Below are 20,941 nucleotides of genomic sequence, written 5' to 3'. Positions count from 1 at the left end.
TAGTTTAGGTCGCTGGGCAGCTCTTGCTTGCCCCTAAAACAGCTGCTGCTCTTCCGGTGGGCTGTACGAACAGGGAATGAACTATCCTGTTGACAGCTCGACGAATGTCACACGGATAGACGAGAGACGACGAGCCGTAGCGCTGTTGGTGGCACAAGTAGGCGAAGACCCGACGTGCTAGTTGGGTGCGGTAGTAATAGTAGGTGGGCGTAATGGCCGTCGAAAATTGTACCTTCTGGGACATGTAGCACTACTTCCTAACAACAAATGCTCCTGCTTGCAGTTTAGCGAGGCGTTGGAGACACAACACCATGACCGTTCATGGCCGGATGTGTCCAAAATGCTGCAATGCTTCGACTACGTATTGCGCAAACAATCTTAACCTAACAAATCACACTCTGGGTATCCCGCTGCAGGTCGAGTACCTTTGCTTGGGAGACTAGTTCTAGAGTTAACAATTAGCTAAGCTGCTTCTCACTGCATTCGATAGAACACTACAGTAGTTCACGGGGGGTTTGTTTTTCGAGTGCTCCCCCCCTCCACTCGTGGTGCCGTACAAGTGTCAACTTTTGTGGATGCGTACAACTACTCCACACTGCACACTGATTAATATTTACACCTGCAGATATCCCATTCCAGCTAGCACCTGCCCGATCCAACTGAATCGCAGCTGGTTGCAGGTGGTTACGTCAAGTCAAAATCCCTGTAAGATATCCATTCTGCTCGTTTAGACAACGTCCCGGGTGCAGAAGGTTCTCGTTTGGAATGCTTATTCGTTTGGAGCTTCCAGAAGATGACAACAGTCAACCGTCACCAGGTGTTCACTGTTGCCGACTCAACGCTCCGCGGTTAGACGGCAAACGATTGGTTCATGAGCTCCTCGAATGCGTCCTCCACGTTGTTCTCATCGAGCAGTGATAGGCTGCCAAGTGGTATATGGGGCATAGTGCGACTCCGCAATAAACCTCCAGGGAGTGGCTGCTGTTGCGAGTACGTTGGTGTACCATTCGCGTAACTTGGGACATGCCTAGACTGCTGGTGTTGGAAGTTTCCCACCGGTCCGTATCCATGCAGATCCATCTGCGTTGGTTGTCCATGACCGGTGCCATTGTAGTACCCAACATTGTGGCCCATTGCGTAAGATACTGGCCGAACGGAACCGTACGGTGCTGTCATCCCTGACTTGTCTCGCATCATCAGGTTCTGGTTGGACGCTGTTCGAGACATCATATAGCCGGCGTTCGGGTTCGGGTGGATCTGCCGGGTCGGTGCAGGCTGCCCGGAGAAGTACGCCTCCACCGTGCGTTGTCGCTCGGTGCTGATGGGACGTGGCTGCTGTACTGTCGCTGGAACAGCGAGGTTATGACTAGACTTGGTGCGTGCCAGTCCTTGATCCGGCAACCGCTGTACGTTGTTGTAGATTGCGTGCGAAGGCACCACCTGTGCAGGTGTGATCTCCACCTGAGGTGCAACCAAGGACCTTCGATTGGGCGACGGCATTACCTGTTGCGGCACATTATGCTGCCGCAGAGGTTTGGGTGGTGTCGGACTCTTATCCTTGATCTTCTTCAGTGACGTGTGCAAACTCTGGGCGATTAGTGAACCACGACCACCTGCGTCATACCCGTTTAGATGGGTTGGTCTTGGGGCGGACGTGTACGTGGCCTGCTGACCTTGCGGTGCCTGCATCACCTTTGAGACAACGCGCATCTCTTGCGAATCTACTGACTCTAGATCATCGTAGTCCAGCACACCTGCTTCGTCATCTTCATCGTCGTCGTCACCGTTTGCCGACGAGTGCGACGCCGATCGGGGTTGATCGAGTTGCACCGCCAGGTAGTTGATCTGTTGCGGTGCTGTTGGACCAAAGACGGAGTTTGAGCTCGTCAGTACGAGGGGTGCGTTCTCGGGATTCGTCAGTGAGTCACTGCGGTTTAGCGAAAACGTCGACACGGACTCAGGCTGTGTGTAGTCGGTGAAGGTGTACGTGCCGAGATGTGCTGTTGAGACGTCCGGCAGCGAGGGTCGCTTCTCGTGCGGCATCGACCCAGCAAGCTGGTATGTGAGCGGTTTTTCGGAGTACTTCAACGAACCGTGATACGTGAGAGGTTGAGATGCGGGTAGTGACGGTTTGTGGTGTCCGAAGGAGTTGGCCGTGAATTTGGTGGCGGCGATACTCGCAACCCTGCTGCCGGCAGGTCCGGTAACATCAGTAGACTTTTTGCCGACCCAGGGCGCGGCCGGAGCTGGATCTGCAGAACCTGAGGATTCCGCTTGAGGCTTGTAGTTGAGCACATTGTGCGTGGGTGTACGCTCCAACTTTGGAAGCGGTACGTACGGTGTCTCTTGGTAGCCTTGAGCTGCCAACGACCGAACCAGACCAAGCTGAATGTGCATCGGCTCGGGTTTGATCTCTGGTGTTTCCTTAAATCCGCTGGCGACGATCTGCCGTACCTGACCGGTTGCGTTCGAGACACGTGCTGGGATCGGCTTCACTACAGCTGGCTCGTGCTGGATGGGCTTGAACTCGAGATGTGCCGGAGGCAGCTTCTTCGGAATCGGCTTGAAGGCAGAAGCTGCCGCATGCGAGAATTGACTGGAGTTCGCGTTGGCTACCACGGCTTTCGGCAATACCAGCTTCCCTTCCACGACAGGACTCGAAGGGGACATACCGCTGCTAAATCTACCAACCGATTGCGTCGATCTCGTCGGACCGGGTCCAACCGGCTGGTTTTGAGGTGTTGTAGACTTCGCGTGAGGTTTCGGACCTGCACGAGCTCCCTCATCGAAGGAACCATTCTCTGCCTGCTTCCAAAAGTTCATTGCAGACGTTCGGGGTGCACCGTGCCGAGGTGGTAGGTCCGATCGATCACGCCGATCCGCCTGTTCAAAGTTGTTCTTCAGGTGACCGAACTTGTTCGTCCAATTGTTCGAGCCGACATGCTCTCGCACCGGATTGCTCCAGACCTGGCGGGTCTGCTGGTTCTGACGCTGCAGGAATGCCATAAACTTGAGATCGTTCTCCGTGCGTGGCTTGAAGTCGGGCACCTCCACAGGTGGTGCAGTGGAGCTCACACCTGGTGCCTTCGCTCCCGAACCTACCGGACGTTTCACTTGCGGTCTTGGACCTTCCTCATCATCACTCGGCGGTAGGTTCTTCGGCAGATCAATCGTGTTTGCGCGCTTCATCCGTAACTTCTTGCTGGCGTACTTGTTGAGTGGCCGCCCACCTATCTCGGTGACCTCTTTCGGTGCACCTTCCGGTGTATGACGGCCATTTTGCACCGGCAAACGTCGCGTCACAGGTGCTTTAGCCACTATCTCATTGGGTGGCACCTTCGTTTCACGGCTCACGATCTTCTGCACGGTGTTGACCACGATCGAGCCCGGACCTGCAGGACCCGGTTTGTTTCGTAACACCGTCTGCTCAGCCGTCTTCTTAGGCTCTTCCGTTTTCCTAAGTGCACGCCGAGCATCATCCTCATCCGAGCTGGACCCGTCGTTGAACGAGTATTTCTTCACTAGCGCCCTCTGGGCTACGGTTTGTGTGGGTTTCTTGAAGGGCACCAACTCCGGCGCTGGTTTGGTCGCGTGCTTGTGCGGGTGTTTGTGTAGGTCAATCGGCTTAGAGCTGGTCGCGTCCGTAGCTACTCCGTCAGGTTGATCCACACTTACCGACTGCCGCAGTAGTACACCACGCTCCTTGAGCGGTTTCACCACCGGCGCAGGTCCCGGTTTCGGCAGTGACAGCTTGTCCAGTGACGTCTGCCCATTCTGCATCTCTTTCGGTACGAACTGGCTGGGGCGTTTCATCGCGAACGCAGGTGTTGGCGTTGGAGGCTCAGGTGTAGGTTCGGCTGCCGGCCCGAGCACGGTCCCGAGCGAATGTTGCTTCTGCAACAGGTACGCCTTCTCCGGTGCCGGTACACCGCCCTCCGACTGCTGTCTGCTGTCCATCAACACCATCTCCTCGATGAATCTTCTCGCGTCGGCAAGCTCCTCACGACTGACACCCACCGTGTGCCGGTTGTTGCGATTGGTACGCCGTTTCGCACTGAACCTTGAACTTCCGGCCCGAGCCCGGCCCTGGCTCGCATCCAACACCTCCTCGGGTTGCAGACCACCACCAACGGCCATCGGTTGTGGTGCTCCCACGGACCGCCTTCTATCACCGAGCCCCGGTTCGGCCCCGAGAATGTCCGGTTGCAGCAAACCCTGCTGTAACCGCGTCACAAGAGCCAACAACCCTCGGCGCTGTTCCGCATCGAGCTGCATCACCTCTGCCGAGCCTGTCGATGGCTCCCCACGCAGTGTCACCTGCAACCGGTCGAGGGCCGCTGCTACCTCGCTCAGCAACCCCGACAGTCCCCCCACCGCACCCGCGGTGGGCATCCCACTACCACCACCACTATTCACATCCTGCAGACCTGCCGCCGCTAGAAGCCGTAGGTCCTCGCCGGACTCTGTGCCCGAGTCTTCGACCGGTGGCATCGCGACGGTCGTCGTACCGGCCACCACCGGACCCGCTACACTGCCACTACTGTTACGACTACCACTAGCCTCACTACCACCACTACCGACACCACTACTAGCGAACCCTGTGCCATTGCTGACGATGGGGGCGCCCTTGTAGCCGAACGCGGCCGCGTTGCTCAACAGCAACCCCTGCAGCAGGGGCAGCAGGAGTGACTCACCCTGTGGTAGACCGTTGACAGCCGTCGATGTGGCGCTCGGACGGCTAGAACCGGCCGCCGCCATCGATTGCTGTTGAAGATGGCGCTCGCGCTGCAGATCGGCTGTTACGATGGCGACGATGTCGGCGCACGCTGCGGGACGAGTGCGGAAAGGTTTTGTTTTGTTTTTTTTTTGTTTTTTTTTTAACAGTTAAAGTGAGCATTACATTGCGACATGTAATCGTGCCCGTTCGTATGGTGAGCGCAGCACGATAGCATGATGGTGGGAGAAAGAGAAAAGGTAAGGAGAGGACGGTATGAAAACACAATGAATAGAGGCGCGAGATAGCGTGTTTTTTTTTGCATCGTTTAGGAAGTGTCGGTTAAGTCGAATCAGATGCGGATCAAGGGACCGATGGGCGGAAACGAGCGTAACAAGAGTGGACGAAAGGACGAATCACGCACGGAGCAAGGATGCCGCGCTCGTGTCAGGGATTGGGCCAGGGATACGCCGCGAAGGAAGCGCAGATCATGACAGATCGTAACAAATGAAAGAGAAATGTATGGAGAGAAAGACCAAAAGAAAGAGAGAGAGCAAACAATCGATTAGATTGTGCATTAATTGGTTTGTTATCAGTTTCCGGGGGAATGAAACAGTTTTTTCAGTAGTGCTGTGGATTTTGTTTTTCTTTTCAGCATGACTAATCCATCAAATCGCATTATAAATTGGCAATTTGTTTCTTATGTGTTGTGCGTAAAAGGTTTAGATATGCGGAGAAAATCGAGTAGACTTTCCCATATCGGGGGATGGAGAGAAAGACATTAAACTCTTAAATGAATGAAAACTCTAGTGGGTGGAGAAAACTGATTTGAGAATATAACAAACAGGCATAAAAAAGAGAGAGAGACAGAAAGAGAACAACCTTGAGCTTACAAGAATGTATTATCGCAAAAAAATAATAAAACAAAAAATGCGTATGTTCGACCGAGATGAAGGTACAGTTACCAAGGCAATGGCACATCATATTCAGTAACCTTAAGGAATGCAACAGGTTGTGAAACAATCATAAACGTACAACAGAATGCATGTAGCTGGTAATTGCTTCTAGAGAAAATAAAAATAATAATAATAAAAGACGGTGTGAAAAACTTGCAGATATGATAACATTGAAACCATTCCGCAACACAACGAAACGAGCAGAACTACAGAACGTGGAAACAGAAAGAACGACAGCAAAGAAAGTAACGGAACGATCAAACACGCGCAACACGACTCAAATCGCAATCTAAAATCAAACAAATGAAGTAAGAAAAGAAGAAAAGAAAATCAACCATCCAACCCTACGATATATATCCGTCGGAAGGGAGATCTGTTTCGTGCGGGCTAGTGTTCTGTATGGCCTTGTTTGGTACGCTTCTGCTGCGATGGCTGTTTGTTTGTTTGCAGTTTGTTTTTCTGTTTTTAATCTTCTTTCTTTTGCGTATGTGCTTGCGCTAGATTAACACGCGATCTCGCACGCGGTTGCACCAACCGGAGCAGATTCAGTGGCAGCTGGCAGGATATAAAAAAAACAAACAACGAAGCGGAGTGTTGCAATTGGCATTTGCTCCACAACAGTCTCTGACCCACGTACTATCGCTCGATGTGTCATATGGCCCCATGCCGTCATTAGGCGTGTAATATTGTAATCGATTGTTTTAAATAAAAATATCAATTTTCATAGCTTTGCTTCTGATAGTTTCAGTGTTTTGTTGCGGTGAAAACAGTGATTCTTGTACGGGACGGAGGTAATATAGAGAGATCAAGAGGGCGCAATAGGAGGGTGAGTGGGATGTGATCGAATTGTTCTACCTTCTTTCTCAGCCATTATTTGCCGGATGCGAGCTCGGATCTTGCGGCGATCTTCGTAGTTTGTGGTCGATTCCAGCTGAGCATGGTATATTTTTTTTGTCGTACAAAAATTAAGAGAATACATATAAAAAGAGAGGGAAAGAAAAAACAAATAAACTCATTTATATAATACAATAGTTTCTCATCTCTTATCATAAGAGATAAATAAAGTTGTTGAGCGGTAGATGATTGAGCTATCTGTCAAATCATCAGGTCATGGCTGATCGAATAGTAACGCTAGAGTTTAAAAGAAATGCAATAATAACTAATCGATGTATACGTCGTACAAATAAGGTGGAGAATCCATAAATATCGAAAGCATTACAAAATGGAGACAAAAACGCTTACCAACTGCTTCAACACAGCTTCGTCCCAATTATCGTCGAGATTGTCGAGGGTCACTTGCTTCGGAGCGGCACCGGACGACTTGACCGTCTGAGTTTTTGTGGTACTAGTGGTCGTGGATACCTTCGACACCTGCAACGGGTAGAAGTGGAAACACGGTGAATGCCGATAGACTGTCAACTGTCAACCGGGGAAACATGTTACGGGGCGCGTTTAGGCAAATGAAGTATGTGGACGACTCCCCAGCACTTGAGGCTACAACTACTAAAATTAACAAGTCTAAAAGTTCCCCACGTTTATCAGCTTGGCTCGCGCTTTCCCACCTAACCTAGTGTGCAGCTGAACGTGAAGTTTGACAGGCTCAGTCAACCTACCCATGCACGCACTCGCGTTTACTTCGGTGTGCAACTATGGTATGTGTTCAGGCAATCCTCTCAACAAAAAAAAAGCCCCGGCTACCAGTAGTACCGTTCCGGAAGCGTACGGCTTCTATTGCATCCACATTGGCGCGACGGCTATATTTAGCACACATCACAACGCAACACCCGCAATATCTATCGAGTCTGTCACTCGATCGCGATTGTGCGCTGCGTCCTCACGATGTTTGGTTCACGCGTGCGTATGACTGCACCGGTAGGAGCGATACTGGCTATTTTTACACCCGGCATGTACTCGATCGGCTCAAACTGCATCGGACTCGATCCTCGCCATCCTCGGCTCGCATCCCAACTCGCAACGGTCTCGTGTTGGAATGCCGCAGGTGGAAGTAGCATGTCTCACGCATCCACCCGTGCAACACCGCAATTTTGGGTTATCGAGCGTGCCGTGTCTTGCATCTGCACCGTACACAACGATCATTGTTTGCTGTACGTCAACGCGACGTACTAGTCCTTCGCAAGTATGCGAGGAAATTAAGCGACAACAGATGATGGCTTCCGTGGCGACAGAACGGCACAACGCACGCATTCGGATTTTGGTGAGCCAAACCCCCGTTTGCACCTTTCAGCGTGTAGCGGGATGCTGACCACATGGCCACAGGTGTAAGTTTGTGGAAGGCTACCATAGCTCGGGTGATCTGCATTGGCCTGCATCCAAATGTCCTTATTTGGTCCGAATTTCGAAAACCACAGCGAAAAGGTGACAGAACCATCTGTCAAAACGTCGCAGTACCTTGGTGGTCAATAAACATCATTCGTAGGCGTTCGTTCGAGTCGGTGCCAGCGGTATCTTTTTCCAGCAGCTGCTGAAAATTCGCGCGTCGAACAAACCAACTGGGAGATATTTTCTGCTATTTTTTGTCAACGTGTTATTGTTATATAATGTATGTCATGTATAGATAGTAGAAAGAAAGCGTTTATCCTGGTTTTCTACTAAATTATCATCCTACAAATTACTGTATGCAATCATCAGGACCAGCAAACACATTCATACCCCAGCTGATCTAGACTGTGTTTATCGTGGCGATATCCTCAAAAACAAGTCTGAGTCACCAAACAACGAAACATCTGACCGTTCGTAAACGTGCACATATAAAGTTATGAGTCAAGTGCGATCCCTCGCTCAGCGATGGCTTCACCTTAAAAATAGGAACTGCTCCTAGCCCGAGAGCGGATGCTTCTAGGAGCTGCGCGCCGGTTGCTATTCTTATTCTTTCAACACACTTCCCACCTTGCGATTGAATGAAAATTTTACGGAATGCAGACATTGTTGAGGGGTTTTTGGGTTGAAAATATTTATGCTTGCACCTCACACTATTCATTCTGTTTAGTGGATCTCCTAGTTGGTAAAGAAACGGAGTAGAGATAATTGGAAAAATAGCACTGTCGTGGTAATCTAGCGAAAGAAAAATCGTGCGGCATACCACAAGATCTCGAGATGCACATGCTAATGCACGCGAGCATGCATGTGCTCAGTTGTATCAAGCCCACATAAAATTCTGTGAGATGAGCTGAGGTGGTAAAAAACACACACACGCCATTTACGGTACCATGAAGAGACAATCGATGGGAAACCGATCTGCTCCAGTAGAGCTAACCATGCGGAAACCGGGCCAGCTTCCGGAACACGCACACTACTGTTTGTGCGTGTGTGTTTTTTTTAGCTCACTCTCCGATTTTGGCGCAGGTCTCTGCTGTCCCTGGCAAGAACGTCTATTTTATCGCAATTGAACGATTTTTACCGAATCGACAAAAAAACCACTCGAGGACGCCCTGCGCACGCACGCGGGCGATTCCTTCTCGCGTGGTCTGAGCTCCCGTCAGTGAACACCTTCTGTTCGGTTGGAAATCCTTCACCCAAATTCGGCTCGTGCTCGAATGGTGTTATTTTGTAATCAATATGCCAGTGCACGCGGGACCGGCTGGCGGTGTGGATGAGAATATTTTTGACCAGCGGCTCATAACCTCTGCCAAGGTTAGTAAATCACTGGCAACGCCACGGTACGGTCGATTTGCTGCTCTATAAATACCGTGCGCGAGGGACCAATGGTTGCCTGGCATGGACTTCAATTTCGTGCTCCAGTTTCCGCCTGGTTGACGTGCGAGACTGAGCCGCATGGGAAAAAGAAGGCCGAAAGCAATGCGTAAAGGTCTGCGAAAATCTTTCTACGGTGCCACTACCGGATACCTTTGCAACATGTCAGTAGAACTTTGTACAATAGCTTTTGGACATTACATTCTTACTTAAGAAGTTTCTAATTAAGCAGAAAACATCACAACATTGGCATTAAACCAGCAATATCGTAGTAATATTTCAAGTACGTTAAAAGCTAAAGATATCAGCATATCCACTTCTAGAAACAGATGCCTAAACGCGTTCTGCTCCAGATCGAGTAACCTTTCCAGGGCAAGACGACGATCAGCTACGTATTCTGTTTGCTAAACGCCGTAATTTAAAAATTCATGTGCACACGGCTCACCCACAAAAAGCACGACCAGCGAGGCGCCGCGGGAAATCTCTAATGTTATGTAAAAATATTCCCGCCACCTATGTTTGTTTGCCCACATGGGACCCTGGCTGTCGCTGGTGCAGACGTTTGAGGCAGGTCCCAGTAGGCGGTTCACATTCTGGTTTATTTATTTATTTTTTTGCTACCACTTGACGACACCCTCGTGAAGCGCAATCGCTGCATAAAGTTTGCGTAATGCACTGTAGCCGAACGGAACACACCAAAGATGGCGACGTGAAGAAGAAACGGGCCCACTCTGTGGGCGAACCGGCGACATCCCATACACACATTCCACTCGCTATATCGAACAGTGTCCGTCGGTACTTGCGCCGAAAGGTGCACAGAAAATAGAGCACCCAACCGCGCCGTGGTCGAGAGGAATAGAAAATAAAAATTTGCCACGCGAGGCCATCCAAACCGGCCGGTGGTGTCTAGAAGCTGTACTCTTTAGAGCCGGCTACTATGAAATGTCGTGCGCGGATGTCGTTGAAGGAAACCGGTTGGTGAGAACGTCTGGCTTATGAAAAGGCGATAGGTGATAGCTTTGATGTCCTCCAGAAGTTTACATGGCAACACTGACCTGTTACAGCGGTGCGGAGCTAACAACACGTGACACTGTTGTTGAAAAGTAAACGTCTCACCGTAGATCCCCGATCTGGCGGGAAACTGGAGCACGGTGGGTTGATAAGGTGAGCAAAAAGCCGAAGAACCCGCGTCGTGTTCGTGTCAGATCGTGTGCACTCGCAGCACGTCACAGTGACAGTTGCATACTAGCGCGAAATCACGAAGTCCCACGCACTGGGAGGTAGATTGTAGCTGATAGATAACTCCGCAATACACGTACTTCACGTGTTGAGGTACCTCCAGCTTGGAGCAACCAGAAGTAGCAACGCGTGCTAAGATGTTCAACTTTCTGCTGGGGGGCGCGCGTGTTGATAGGAGAGTGTATTTCACCGTAGTTCTTGGACGTTATGACAATTCTCGCACGTTTTGCGAGTCACAAACTTTCCGCGCAACTGCACTTAGGTAATTTCACACTGTGACAACAACACCGGTCGTCTGCACTTGGTTTCGAACCGATTTGCAGCACTTTCCGACACCGTTCCGTGTACCGTGCTTGGGTCTCTGTTATTCCCACTACCTGTACCGCAGTTTGCACACGGCGATGACCTGACAAGTGAACTTCACTCGGCTCGGAGCAAGCTCGTGTTTAGGCTCCCCGGTACGGGTCCCTTAGCTAGGCGGTCGAGTACGTTCGGACACCCCAGAACCTGGGTCTGGGTACGGTACACTCGAAATGGGAACCGACCGGAACCAGACGTGCACACGATCTGCGAGATAGACGACGGGACGATGTCGAGGTCCGACTGGCTCGCCAAAACTTCCCGGTGTCGAACAACCGGGGGATATGCTCTTCGGGAGCGCTCAACTGCGCCTGCTCGACCAAGCGCGTCCGATGGTTGATGCGCACGCGCCCCACGTTCGTTTGGTCTGGCCCGATAGTAATGTTTCCCGTTTGCTTCCTGCGATCTGGCTATCTGTCCCCGTTGCTCGCCCACGCGTGTGCATCCAAATCGAGCCGGACTTTGCGAACAGAAAAGCACTCACCGAGACGTAGAGCTAGCGATCTGACGCGCATGTGCATCAACACCGTGCGGGTTTTGTTGTGCGATTTTCCGAACACGATTTCCGATTTTCACGATCTTCTGCTCGTTACGATCTTCGCTTATCACCCCCCGCAAGGGTTGGGTTTCAAACGCCACAGGGGACAAAGAGATCAAAGGTAAGGCTGCTGACAGGGGCATGAAGCCAAACAATCGTGCCCTGTATTTTTTTTGCTGTACAAACCATCACACACACCGTGCTGAAAGAAAGATACCGCCTGCTCTGATTCCATCGCTCTCATTACACCGATTCAAACAACGAACATCGATCCATCGACATCCGTACCTGAGCTAGCGAGGATGCCAGCAGACAACGCTGGACAACGAGCAGTGGTTGATGCGCAAACGCAAACATCCCACCGGATGCAAATAGCCAAATATGGAGAGATACTACTTGCGATCAGCCTCTACTAACCAACACGAGATCGACCGTCAAGGTACGTACGTGTGCCAAGATCAAGCACTCATGAAGAGGAAACCAAGCGCTCACTAAGGTCACGGGTGGATTTGTTGATAATTGAAGCCTGGGATGGTGTGTTTGAGGTAAACGCGGCTCATTCCCGCACATAAACGATTTAATGCCGAGTGGTTACTACTTTATTGCATCAGGAAATTTCGTGCAACTTGAAAGAGAAAGCTATTACGATGTCCGCGTACCGAAGGCTGGAGTTCGATCTTGTCTATTTTAAGACACAGATCGCTTTCCTGGTCGGAGGAGAACGCTATTGGAGAGCTAATTGAATGTGTTTGATTTCCCATCATCATTAACATGGATTTTGGATATTGTAGTTCCACCTATTTTTTTATTTCTCTCCCCGTCGTGACGTCAATCACCGTAGATTGACATTTGATGTAAAATTTTCTTAGGGAACAACATTGAAAAATAACTATTAGCGATTGAAATTGAAACAAGCACCCGTTTGGCGTACGAATAAGAACAACTGTGCCGTCTATTTCACACGTGTGTTTAAAATAAACAACCCCCATTGATCGTTTCGCAGAAACCCATGATGCGTGATCTGTTCGGTGAAAAGTTTGATGTTTTTGCGGCCCTCGGAGAAAAAGCCAGATGCTCGCATGACAAGCGAAATTGTTTTCCGGGTTGCTTTCGAGTTCACGTCCTGACCGATCGTGACCTTACAGCTGCTTCCAATATTCTGTGATCATCCACCCACACTTAGGTGTCCCACAACTCGGACACGTGGGTCCATGAGTGACAAACAAGCATCTCCTTGAGAGGAGCATCCAGAGGGTCGGAGAATGGTGCCCCCAAAATTGTCCCCTTCGATTATGGCAAATGGACGAGAAGACAGCTTTGTTCTGAACCTGCCACCATTGGCCGCTTCTTCGCTGACACACGCATCACCCAACGGAACAGGGACGCGCTAAAATAGAACGTGCCAAACGAAACGTAATACGACGTGTGCCGGAACGACGGTACTACCAAACAAGGAGATGGTAAACAAAGTAACGCTACAGACGCGCTTGTCAGCGGCATGTGAGCTCTGGTTATAGCGGAAATCTTTCGCTTGGGAGACCTTTCCGCGTACGGGCACAGTTGGGCCTGAGCTTCCGTGGACACCCTAGTTTGCGATCATCTTGATAAAGACATCACCATTCGGATTACGCCGCAACAGTTGCAGGCTTGTGGCGACGCAAAATGTGACTACGTTACAGCTCACGCACCGTTTACTGCTAGGAAGTGGAGCTGGTCTGTATGTTCTAGCCATTTACTCAAACCAGAACGCTTACTCGCGTTTGGCCGCAAGCTGTTGAGCTGTGTGATCGATGGATGACAGCTGTCACCGGCTGGGTGAGACTACGGATTGCGTACTTAGCCAAGCTCACGTGTGGTTGTGAACGGGTCAAGTTGAAACTATTCTAAATCCATCCGCGTTGTTGTGCGGTTCACATGGCTTTCACCTACGATCGCTCAAATATTGTGAGCGACGCATCAAACTGCCTTTTGGATCCCGCTACGTTTCTACGTAACGAATCCTGTACATTTTCAGTACTACCGTATTTAAATATGTATTACCATAGAAAGAAGCCTTGGTGTCTATCAATTTGGCAGACCACATTCGCTGCTGCATGTTTAAATTCGATTTCTGCTAGATTGATCATAGCGTACGCGTGATTTATCGTCTACTACGCCGAGAAACGACGATCTGCTGCTGATTCTGGACACCGACAGTGTATACAATTTCTGTATACAAAATCTCCACGGTCTGGATGATGTACACGTTTAGATTATTTCTAAAAATAACGCCAACCGATCCGATGCTTTCGACAACCTCCAAACGTACGTCCATTGGTTTAGGTAGCCATTATTAGACGGATACACTAGCGACCTGTTTCGATTATCGAAACGCAGTCTAGAGCTAGCTCCAGGCGAACGAATCGCTTACGTAAACCAATGCCCACTCAGGATTGGCAGCAGTTTGGCTCAAAATGTACATCCCGCAATGTTTGAATAAGTCGTTTTACTAAATACAAAGTAATGCAACCAGCTTTAGCGCAAATGCGTGTCGATTGCTCTGTTTTCATTTGATCGAAATGGGTATTCAAGAAGCCGGACTTTCGCTGACGTGGTGCGCACTTTACATGGTAATGGAAAATCTCCAAAAAAGCGCTCAAACAACCCGTAGTAATGGGTGGGAAATGTTGTGAAACGTAAGAATAGCATAAACAGAAACCGAAACCATACTATCACACCTTCACCGCACGCCACTCTTTGGTTGTGCAGCTGCCATTCGCACTCGAGCTCGAGCTGAAAGTCACGGCCATTATGGTGTTATTTTAGCAACACGTATCGACCGCACTAGAACTGCTGGTGCTGACGCACGATCGAGCTTACCTTCTTGGTAGTGGGTGCGGAAGCCGGCTCCGACAGCACGCTGGCGGTCGACGAAACCATCGACTCGACGCCACTCATCAGCACGGATGCTCCAAGAAATTTGTTCAGCAATGCCCGGGCCTCCTGATCCTCCGCAGAGTCTCCCTGTTCGTGTACTGTGGGATTTAGAGAGTGTTAGTAGCGCGATCAGCAAAGGTGACCGATGTTGTAGACTTACCGTTATCGGCGTTGCTCATTCGCTGCAGCACGTCCCGCACGTCAACGACCTTGGAAGTGTCGTTCAAGAAGGAACGTACCTGACGTGAGGACGTCGCAGAGCGGAGTTCGGTTTGTTCGTGCTCCTGATCAAACTCATCAACTGATCCGGACTGTACGGAGCAGCCGTCAGTGGCCGGTGTTGAGGCCCGGCTGGACTGACTGTGGGCGGAAGATCGCAGTATCAGGCCGGCCTTCGGGTACGTCCGGGTGGACTCTTGCGTCAGTGAACCGGTTGATTCGCGGTGGATGAACCGCTCTGTCAGCTCCTTCACTGAGCCCTTGCGCACCACCTTAGCCTCGTGGCGAGCAGCTACCTCTTCCGGACCATCCAGCATCTCGAGCTCCTCCGTACGCGTGCCTGCTGCATCTATAGTCTCCGTCTTACGGATCGCCATCAGACCACTGCCCGGTCTTCTACCGGAGGTGTTGACGTCGTACGTCTTCGAGCGAGCGTCACCGTTACGTTCACCGTTGTCCAGAAGCCCCGAGAGGGCACCTGGTTCATTCGAATAGTGAGTAGTAGATCGCTTACCCACAGCTGGGCCTCCATTTTCCGAGTACATCGTCTCAGTGACGATAGTACCACTGATCGTGTTGTGACCATCGGTGTCATTCGAACCATTTAACTCCGCCGGAGCTGGTGCTGCCTTCTTCTTCAGGGCACGAATTCCAAACAGTGGCAGCCCGTTCTCATCTGTCGGTCCAACACCGTAGCTCGAGGTGATGCAGTCTGTCGTCGTCTTCGGCTCCGACACCTTCGACTGCTGCGTCTGGTGGTAGCTGGTAGTCGAGCTGACCGTCTTTCGACCGACCGACGTACCACCACTTGTGATCGAGGTGCTCACGTTGCTACTCTTGAACGTGCGCGTGTTCTCCGACGCCTTCTTCAGAATGTTGCTCGTAGCCCAGATAGGTCGGTCGTCCTTCGCAGGCTGCTGAGCGCTTGTTTTCGATCCGAACCGATCCGTCGCCAGTGATGCCACCTTCGAAGTTGTCGTACTAGTTGCAGTACTTCTGGCAGTTTCTTGCTGCTGACGTTGTTTGCCGCTTCGCTCAACGTTTACTTCCGTCTCGGTGACAATGACACTTGACTCTTGGTTCTTGATGCCAGTTGGGGATCCTTGGCTTTTAATGCCAGTGTCTGTAGCGTCCATAACCGTAGAAGACGACTGCTTGCGTACGGAAGAGCGTACCGGGCTTGAATCCTTGCGCTTGGTAGAGACGTTATCTCGGCCACTTGTCACCGTAGTACTGCTGGAGGAAGTAACACTCTTCGACGTCACTACAGTGTTGCTAGTCGGCCGTCCAGTTACCGATTGCTGTTGCTGTGGTTGCTCCTTGAGCTTCTTCACCACACGAATCTGCGCCCGGATGCGACGACGTTGTTCATACCCGGTCACCGATTCCAGCATCCGCTCGAGCGCGTCCAGCTCGAACATCTCCTCGATCACGGGAGTCGTCGTGGGAGACGGTTGACTCTCACCTGCGCTTGTTTTGCGCTTTGAGCTGGCAGGTCCTGGCCCGCTGCTAGCAGGGACCGGTGTTGTGGTCAGTGCTAGCGTTGTTGGACGGTTGCCTGTATCTGGACGCTTCAGTTCAACACCAAACTTGGCGCTATTGGTTGTACTGCGTGTGACCGTTGATTCATGATGTACTCCGACACCGTGGTCGAGCGAGTCTCGCCGCTGGTTGGCGTTGATATGCTCCAGCGACGCTACCGTGTGGTTCATATAGGACGGTTTCGAATAATCCACAACCGTAGCCGGACGATTGGTCGGAGACGTCACACTGGGTTCTGGCTGTTGTTTCAACGAATGCTTTCTGGCTGAGGTTACAGAGGCTGAGGAATCCGTTTCTTGTGCCGTTTGCACAGCCTCGACTTGTATCTTTGACGACGAAATACGCTTCTCAAACAGATCCTTCTTTGAGGACACCGTGTCGCGAATGTAGGCTGGAGCGCGAACACCGCTGCCGCTGTCACGACGACTGCCTGCAGGAGTTGTGGCAGGTTTTGGTGATTCCATCGTAGGCTCCGTAATCGATTCCTTACGGGTCACGCTGTCAACAACCGTATGCTCTTGGCGTGTCGACTTCCGGTCATACACTCCAATATCGGTAAGCTTCACGTCGCTTACCTTCACATCGTTCACCTTCTGGCTCGTCTGTTGTGTCTGTTGCTTGCTTCGGCGGTCCTCCCAGATCGAGGGACGGTTCAGGATGTCCCGCTGACGAGAGTCTTGTACCGTCTGACCCTTCTCGAATATCTCTTTCGCCTTCTTCACGGCCTCGGTGCTGCGAAGCGTTATGGGGCTCGTTGAAGGCGCGACACCTGTTGGTTGCTTCTCGAACTGTTTGCTCATAGTTGTTGTGCGGTAGCGATCCGCAATACTGGATCCACTAGTACGTACAAGCTCATCAGCGGTCGAGTCCACCACAGTGTGCCGAGCCGTACTACGCATGGCGTTCTTCACCAGCTCAGGTGACTTCTGCGGTGCAAACTTGCCGCTCACCGACTCTGACATACTGCCGGTGCGCTCATCATCATCAATCGCTTCTTCCAACTCTTCCTCATCAACGTGCTCCTGCTCTCGAAGACGATTTGGGCGTGTTTGACTGGTGGCAACACTTTCACGACCCTCTGACGTGCGAGCCGCACCCATACGACTCGTGAATCGGTTCACCTTCTCATTCACGCTCAATAAACACTCGTCGCCATCCGTGACCTTGGCTGGGACATCCTCGCCCTCGGGCACGAACAATCCGGACGTGCGGATCTTCTTCACCTCCTCCGCGGTCGAGATGAACTTCGTCACCTTATCCGACACGCTCAACAGGCACTCATCGGACTTCAAATGTTCGTCGAGGTCGTCATACTCCGGTCGAGCTGCGAACCGAGCCGGCTGAGTTCGTGGCTCTGTGGCCGACGGTTCTTGTAGGCGGCGGGCCTCCTGCGCGAATTTGCTCACCTTCTCTGTGACGCTCAGCAGCGACTCATCATCTTCCGTCACGCGATCGAGGTTCGTGATGCGTGTCGCCTGCTGCGAAGTCGTCTGCTCGTGCTCCTCCACCTCAGTGATCTCGCAGCCAACGTACTCGTTCGTGGCCTCCTCAAAGATGGGGATATTGCTCACTCTCGGAGTGCGAGCCTGTCGATTCTGTGCCTCATCATCCGGCTCCTGAACAGCATCCGGGTACCGTGGTTTCCCAAAGTCCTCCGTATCAGGTGAGACTGGAATCGGCACCAGCTTGTTGGGTGTTGGTTCTCGCGACGACTTCGCCAACTGAATGTCAATCACGACGTTGTCTAGGTGGTCAGATTCAAGCGTTGAGCTAAGGGTAGTCGTACCAGTCACCGCCTTCGTCGAGAGGTTGATAGTTTTCGTGGCGACGTGCTTGACAGGTCTCTCCACCTTGCGTCCGCTGGTTGTTGTAGTCCCTGTTTTAGAGGAAGTTGAGGCCGATGTTTGGCGGTTGCTGACGTTTGTCGCTCGGAGATGATTGTCGCTGGACGAACGCGTGTAGTTCTTGCCCGTTCGAGCAGCGCCAGTGGTACGGTAGACCGGAGCCGAATCCTTGCGATCCGAATGGCGGCAACACGATGTTCCCGTGACGTTCATCTCGATCACGCTCTCAACCGTCTCCTCAACTTCACTGTTATCAGAGATGCCAGTGTCCTTGCTCGACTCTGGGTCCGTTTCCGGATCCAGTCGCTTCGGTACGGACGTCTGTTGTTTGCCAGAAGTTCTCGAAACAACCTCCTCACCGTGTGACTTCACCTGCGTTGGTTTGCGCATTGATTCGATCTTAATCTTTGCTACTGTGATGTGGTTCGTCTGCTTTACCTTCTCCTGCGACGGCTTCTCTACCACTGGACGACGCTTATCCGGGCTAGTGGCAGGAGTTCTATTTTTCCCCTGCGTCTGCACCATCTCTGCGGCGCGCCGCTTCACATCGAAGTCGGACGAGCTCTTGTTGGTGATCACGCGGCTGTTGGCGGTCGACGTTGTGCGGCGATCGAACTTCGTGTCTGAGGATTGCTTCGTCAGGACCTTCTCATGAACGCGCGTCGCCGTCGGTTTCGCTCGTACGCTTTCCGACACCTCCATAACGGGCATGATGGTGATCTCAGCCACCGAGATGTTTCGACCTTCCTTCTTCTGCTCTACGAGTACCGTCGCCTTGCTCTTAGTTGTCGTTTCGCTGGTCGTTTTTGTTATATCCTTTGAGGATACGGCGCTCTCTTGTGCGAAGGAAGACTTCCGTATCGGAGATGTATCTTTTGTGGGAGACTTCCGAAGGTTGGAAGTGTCCGTCTGAGAAGGCTTGCGTGTCGGTGAGACATCCTTCGAGTTAGTTGGCTGTTGAACCGTTCGTGTTGGTAAGGCTTCCTTCAACGATGGTTTGCGTGTAGGCGAGTCGTCTCGTACTTGAGACTCCATTACGGGTGACTTCCTTGCCGATGGAATCTCTTGAGCGGACGGTTTCCGTGTGGGTGAAGCATCCTTGTTGGACGTAGAGAGCTTACGCGTAGGAGACGTTTCCTGCGAAGAAGCCTTACGGCTCGGTGAGGAGTCCTTCATTGGAGACTTCCTAACCACCGGTGTCTCCGGCACTGATGGCTTGCGTGTTGGAGATACCTCCTTGACGATAGATGCCTTGCGCGTAGGAGACAATTCTTGCTTCCGTGTCGGAGAGGACTCTTTCGAAGACGATTGGCGAGGCTTCTTCAACACACTATCCTGTTCATCCTCTCGCACATCGCTAGTGCGACGTCTCACAGATTCGCTCTCCATCTCCATGATCTCTTGTTCAATCTTTTTGCGCTGCTCGCGTATCTCCGAGCGAGATTGCTGCACTGTCACCGTATTGTCGTAAGTGCTGAAGATGCTGCCGTTGCTCTGTGACTCGACCTTCGTTTCTTCATCAGCGGGTCGGTTCGACATGCCCAAGATTTTGCGGCATCGTTCTTCATACGTTTCGCTGCGTACTAGTGGCGGTTTTGCACCACCACGGAAAGTCTTGCCATCGACCTGCTGGAGATCCTTTTCTTCAGTGGTCAAAGTTTCCTGCTCCCGTACCGTTGTGCTTGTGGAGGACGACTGCTTCACAGGAGATGGTCCTCGTGAAGCTGGTGCCGTGTTCGTTGATCCCTTGCGTGGGCTAGCCGATCTCTGGCTTGAGCCGGTTTGCTGCTCCTGGAAGTTGGACAACTTGCGCTCGGAAGTGAACGTTGAGCGCATGTAATCGGGTTTCGAGTCCTGTTCACCTCGAGCACCCAACTGAGACTTGTCCGGGCTTACACTAGATCTACCAGAGATGGTGGCATTCGAGCGCATCGACCGAACACTTCCAGTAGGAGAAACTGATCTCAACGAGCGTACAAATGAGTCGTGAGCGGCATCAACCTCCACGGCAATTCTTTGCGTGCTCGTTGAGGTTGTCTTCACTGACGACTGGTTTGTTTGCTCCTGTCGGATGAGATCGCTTGACGCGTTAGCAAGACGACCCGATCGGCCCACAGAGCCATCCTGCTGTGGAGTCGCACCGGACGACTCCTGAGCTACTTTCTCGTACGTGCGCGTCGTCACGGTGGTGCCATCATCCAATTGCTTCGTTTCGGTGATCATACGCGTAGAGGCGTTCACCATCGTCTCTTCGCGTTCGATCACCTTACCCGAACCCTGTGCCAACCGGAATGCCTCCCGTACGCGTTCCGGATCCTTGGAGAGTTCCTTCGGGGTCGTTCGTTCGTTTGCCGGCGTTGAATTTGCCGTGGTCTCACCGCTCTTGACGGTGTTCGTGCGGACCGTGCTCGAATTCGTGCTGGTGACGGTGCGCTTTTCCGTCGCGCTGAAGTGATCATCGTCAAACACCGATGCTCCGAAGTCCACGGCATCCGATAGGTGTTTCTTCGCACGACCGGTATCCTCACCTTGGTGCTGTTGACGCACTACATGCGACGAGGACATCGACGTAGTCGTGGAGCGAGTCGAACCAGTCACAGTGCGACCATCATCACTCTCTACAACACTATCCTCCATCAACACCGTGCTGGACTTGTTGCCCTTCTTGTGCACGTAGTTCGACTCGTCACCATCGAAATGCTCACTTTGCGTTTCTAGGTTCTTCCCGGCGAATGCCGTGTGACCTCCAGCAATATCCTTCGTACCCTGCGTGGTCGCAGAGGTGTGCACCGTGTGCGTTTTGCCGTCCTCGCTCAGCTCCTCTGAGGCGCGAATCTGCCAGCCACTGTTATCCGTCGGGATGGCCATGCTGCCGAATCTAAAACATCAAACGTCAACGTGT

General features: G+C 51.8%; 1 protein-coding gene across 1 annotated transcript in view; it reads right to left on the bottom strand.

Annotated features, from left to right (window-relative positions):
• Positions 1–849: 849 nt before the first annotated feature.
• The window catches only part of LOC128728965 (uncharacterized), a 30,219-nt gene continuing 10,127 nt past the window's right edge, over positions 850–20,941 (bottom strand). Inside the window, exons 3-10 of the mRNA XM_053822615.1 lie at positions 15,433–20,917; positions 14,595–15,381; positions 14,378–14,532; positions 6,913–7,041; positions 6,526–6,601; positions 4,640–4,826; positions 4,156–4,540; positions 850–4,107 (exon numbers count right to left, since the gene is read on the bottom strand). Coding sequence (XP_053678590.1) covers positions 850–4,107; positions 4,156–4,540; positions 4,640–4,826; positions 6,526–6,601; positions 6,913–7,041; positions 14,378–14,532; positions 14,595–15,381; positions 15,433–20,917 — 10,462 coding nt within the window. The remainder of the gene's footprint in view (positions 4,108–4,155; positions 4,541–4,639; positions 4,827–6,525; positions 6,602–6,912; positions 7,042–14,377; positions 14,533–14,594; positions 15,382–15,432; positions 20,918–20,941) is intronic.

This window comes from Anopheles nili, chromosome X, assembly GCF_943737925.1.
Source record: "Anopheles nili chromosome X, idAnoNiliSN_F5_01, whole genome shotgun sequence".
Lineage (NCBI taxonomy): Eukaryota > Metazoa > Arthropoda > Insecta > Diptera > Culicidae > Anopheles > Anopheles nili.
This window is presented reverse-complemented; position numbering and strand designations above follow the sequence as displayed.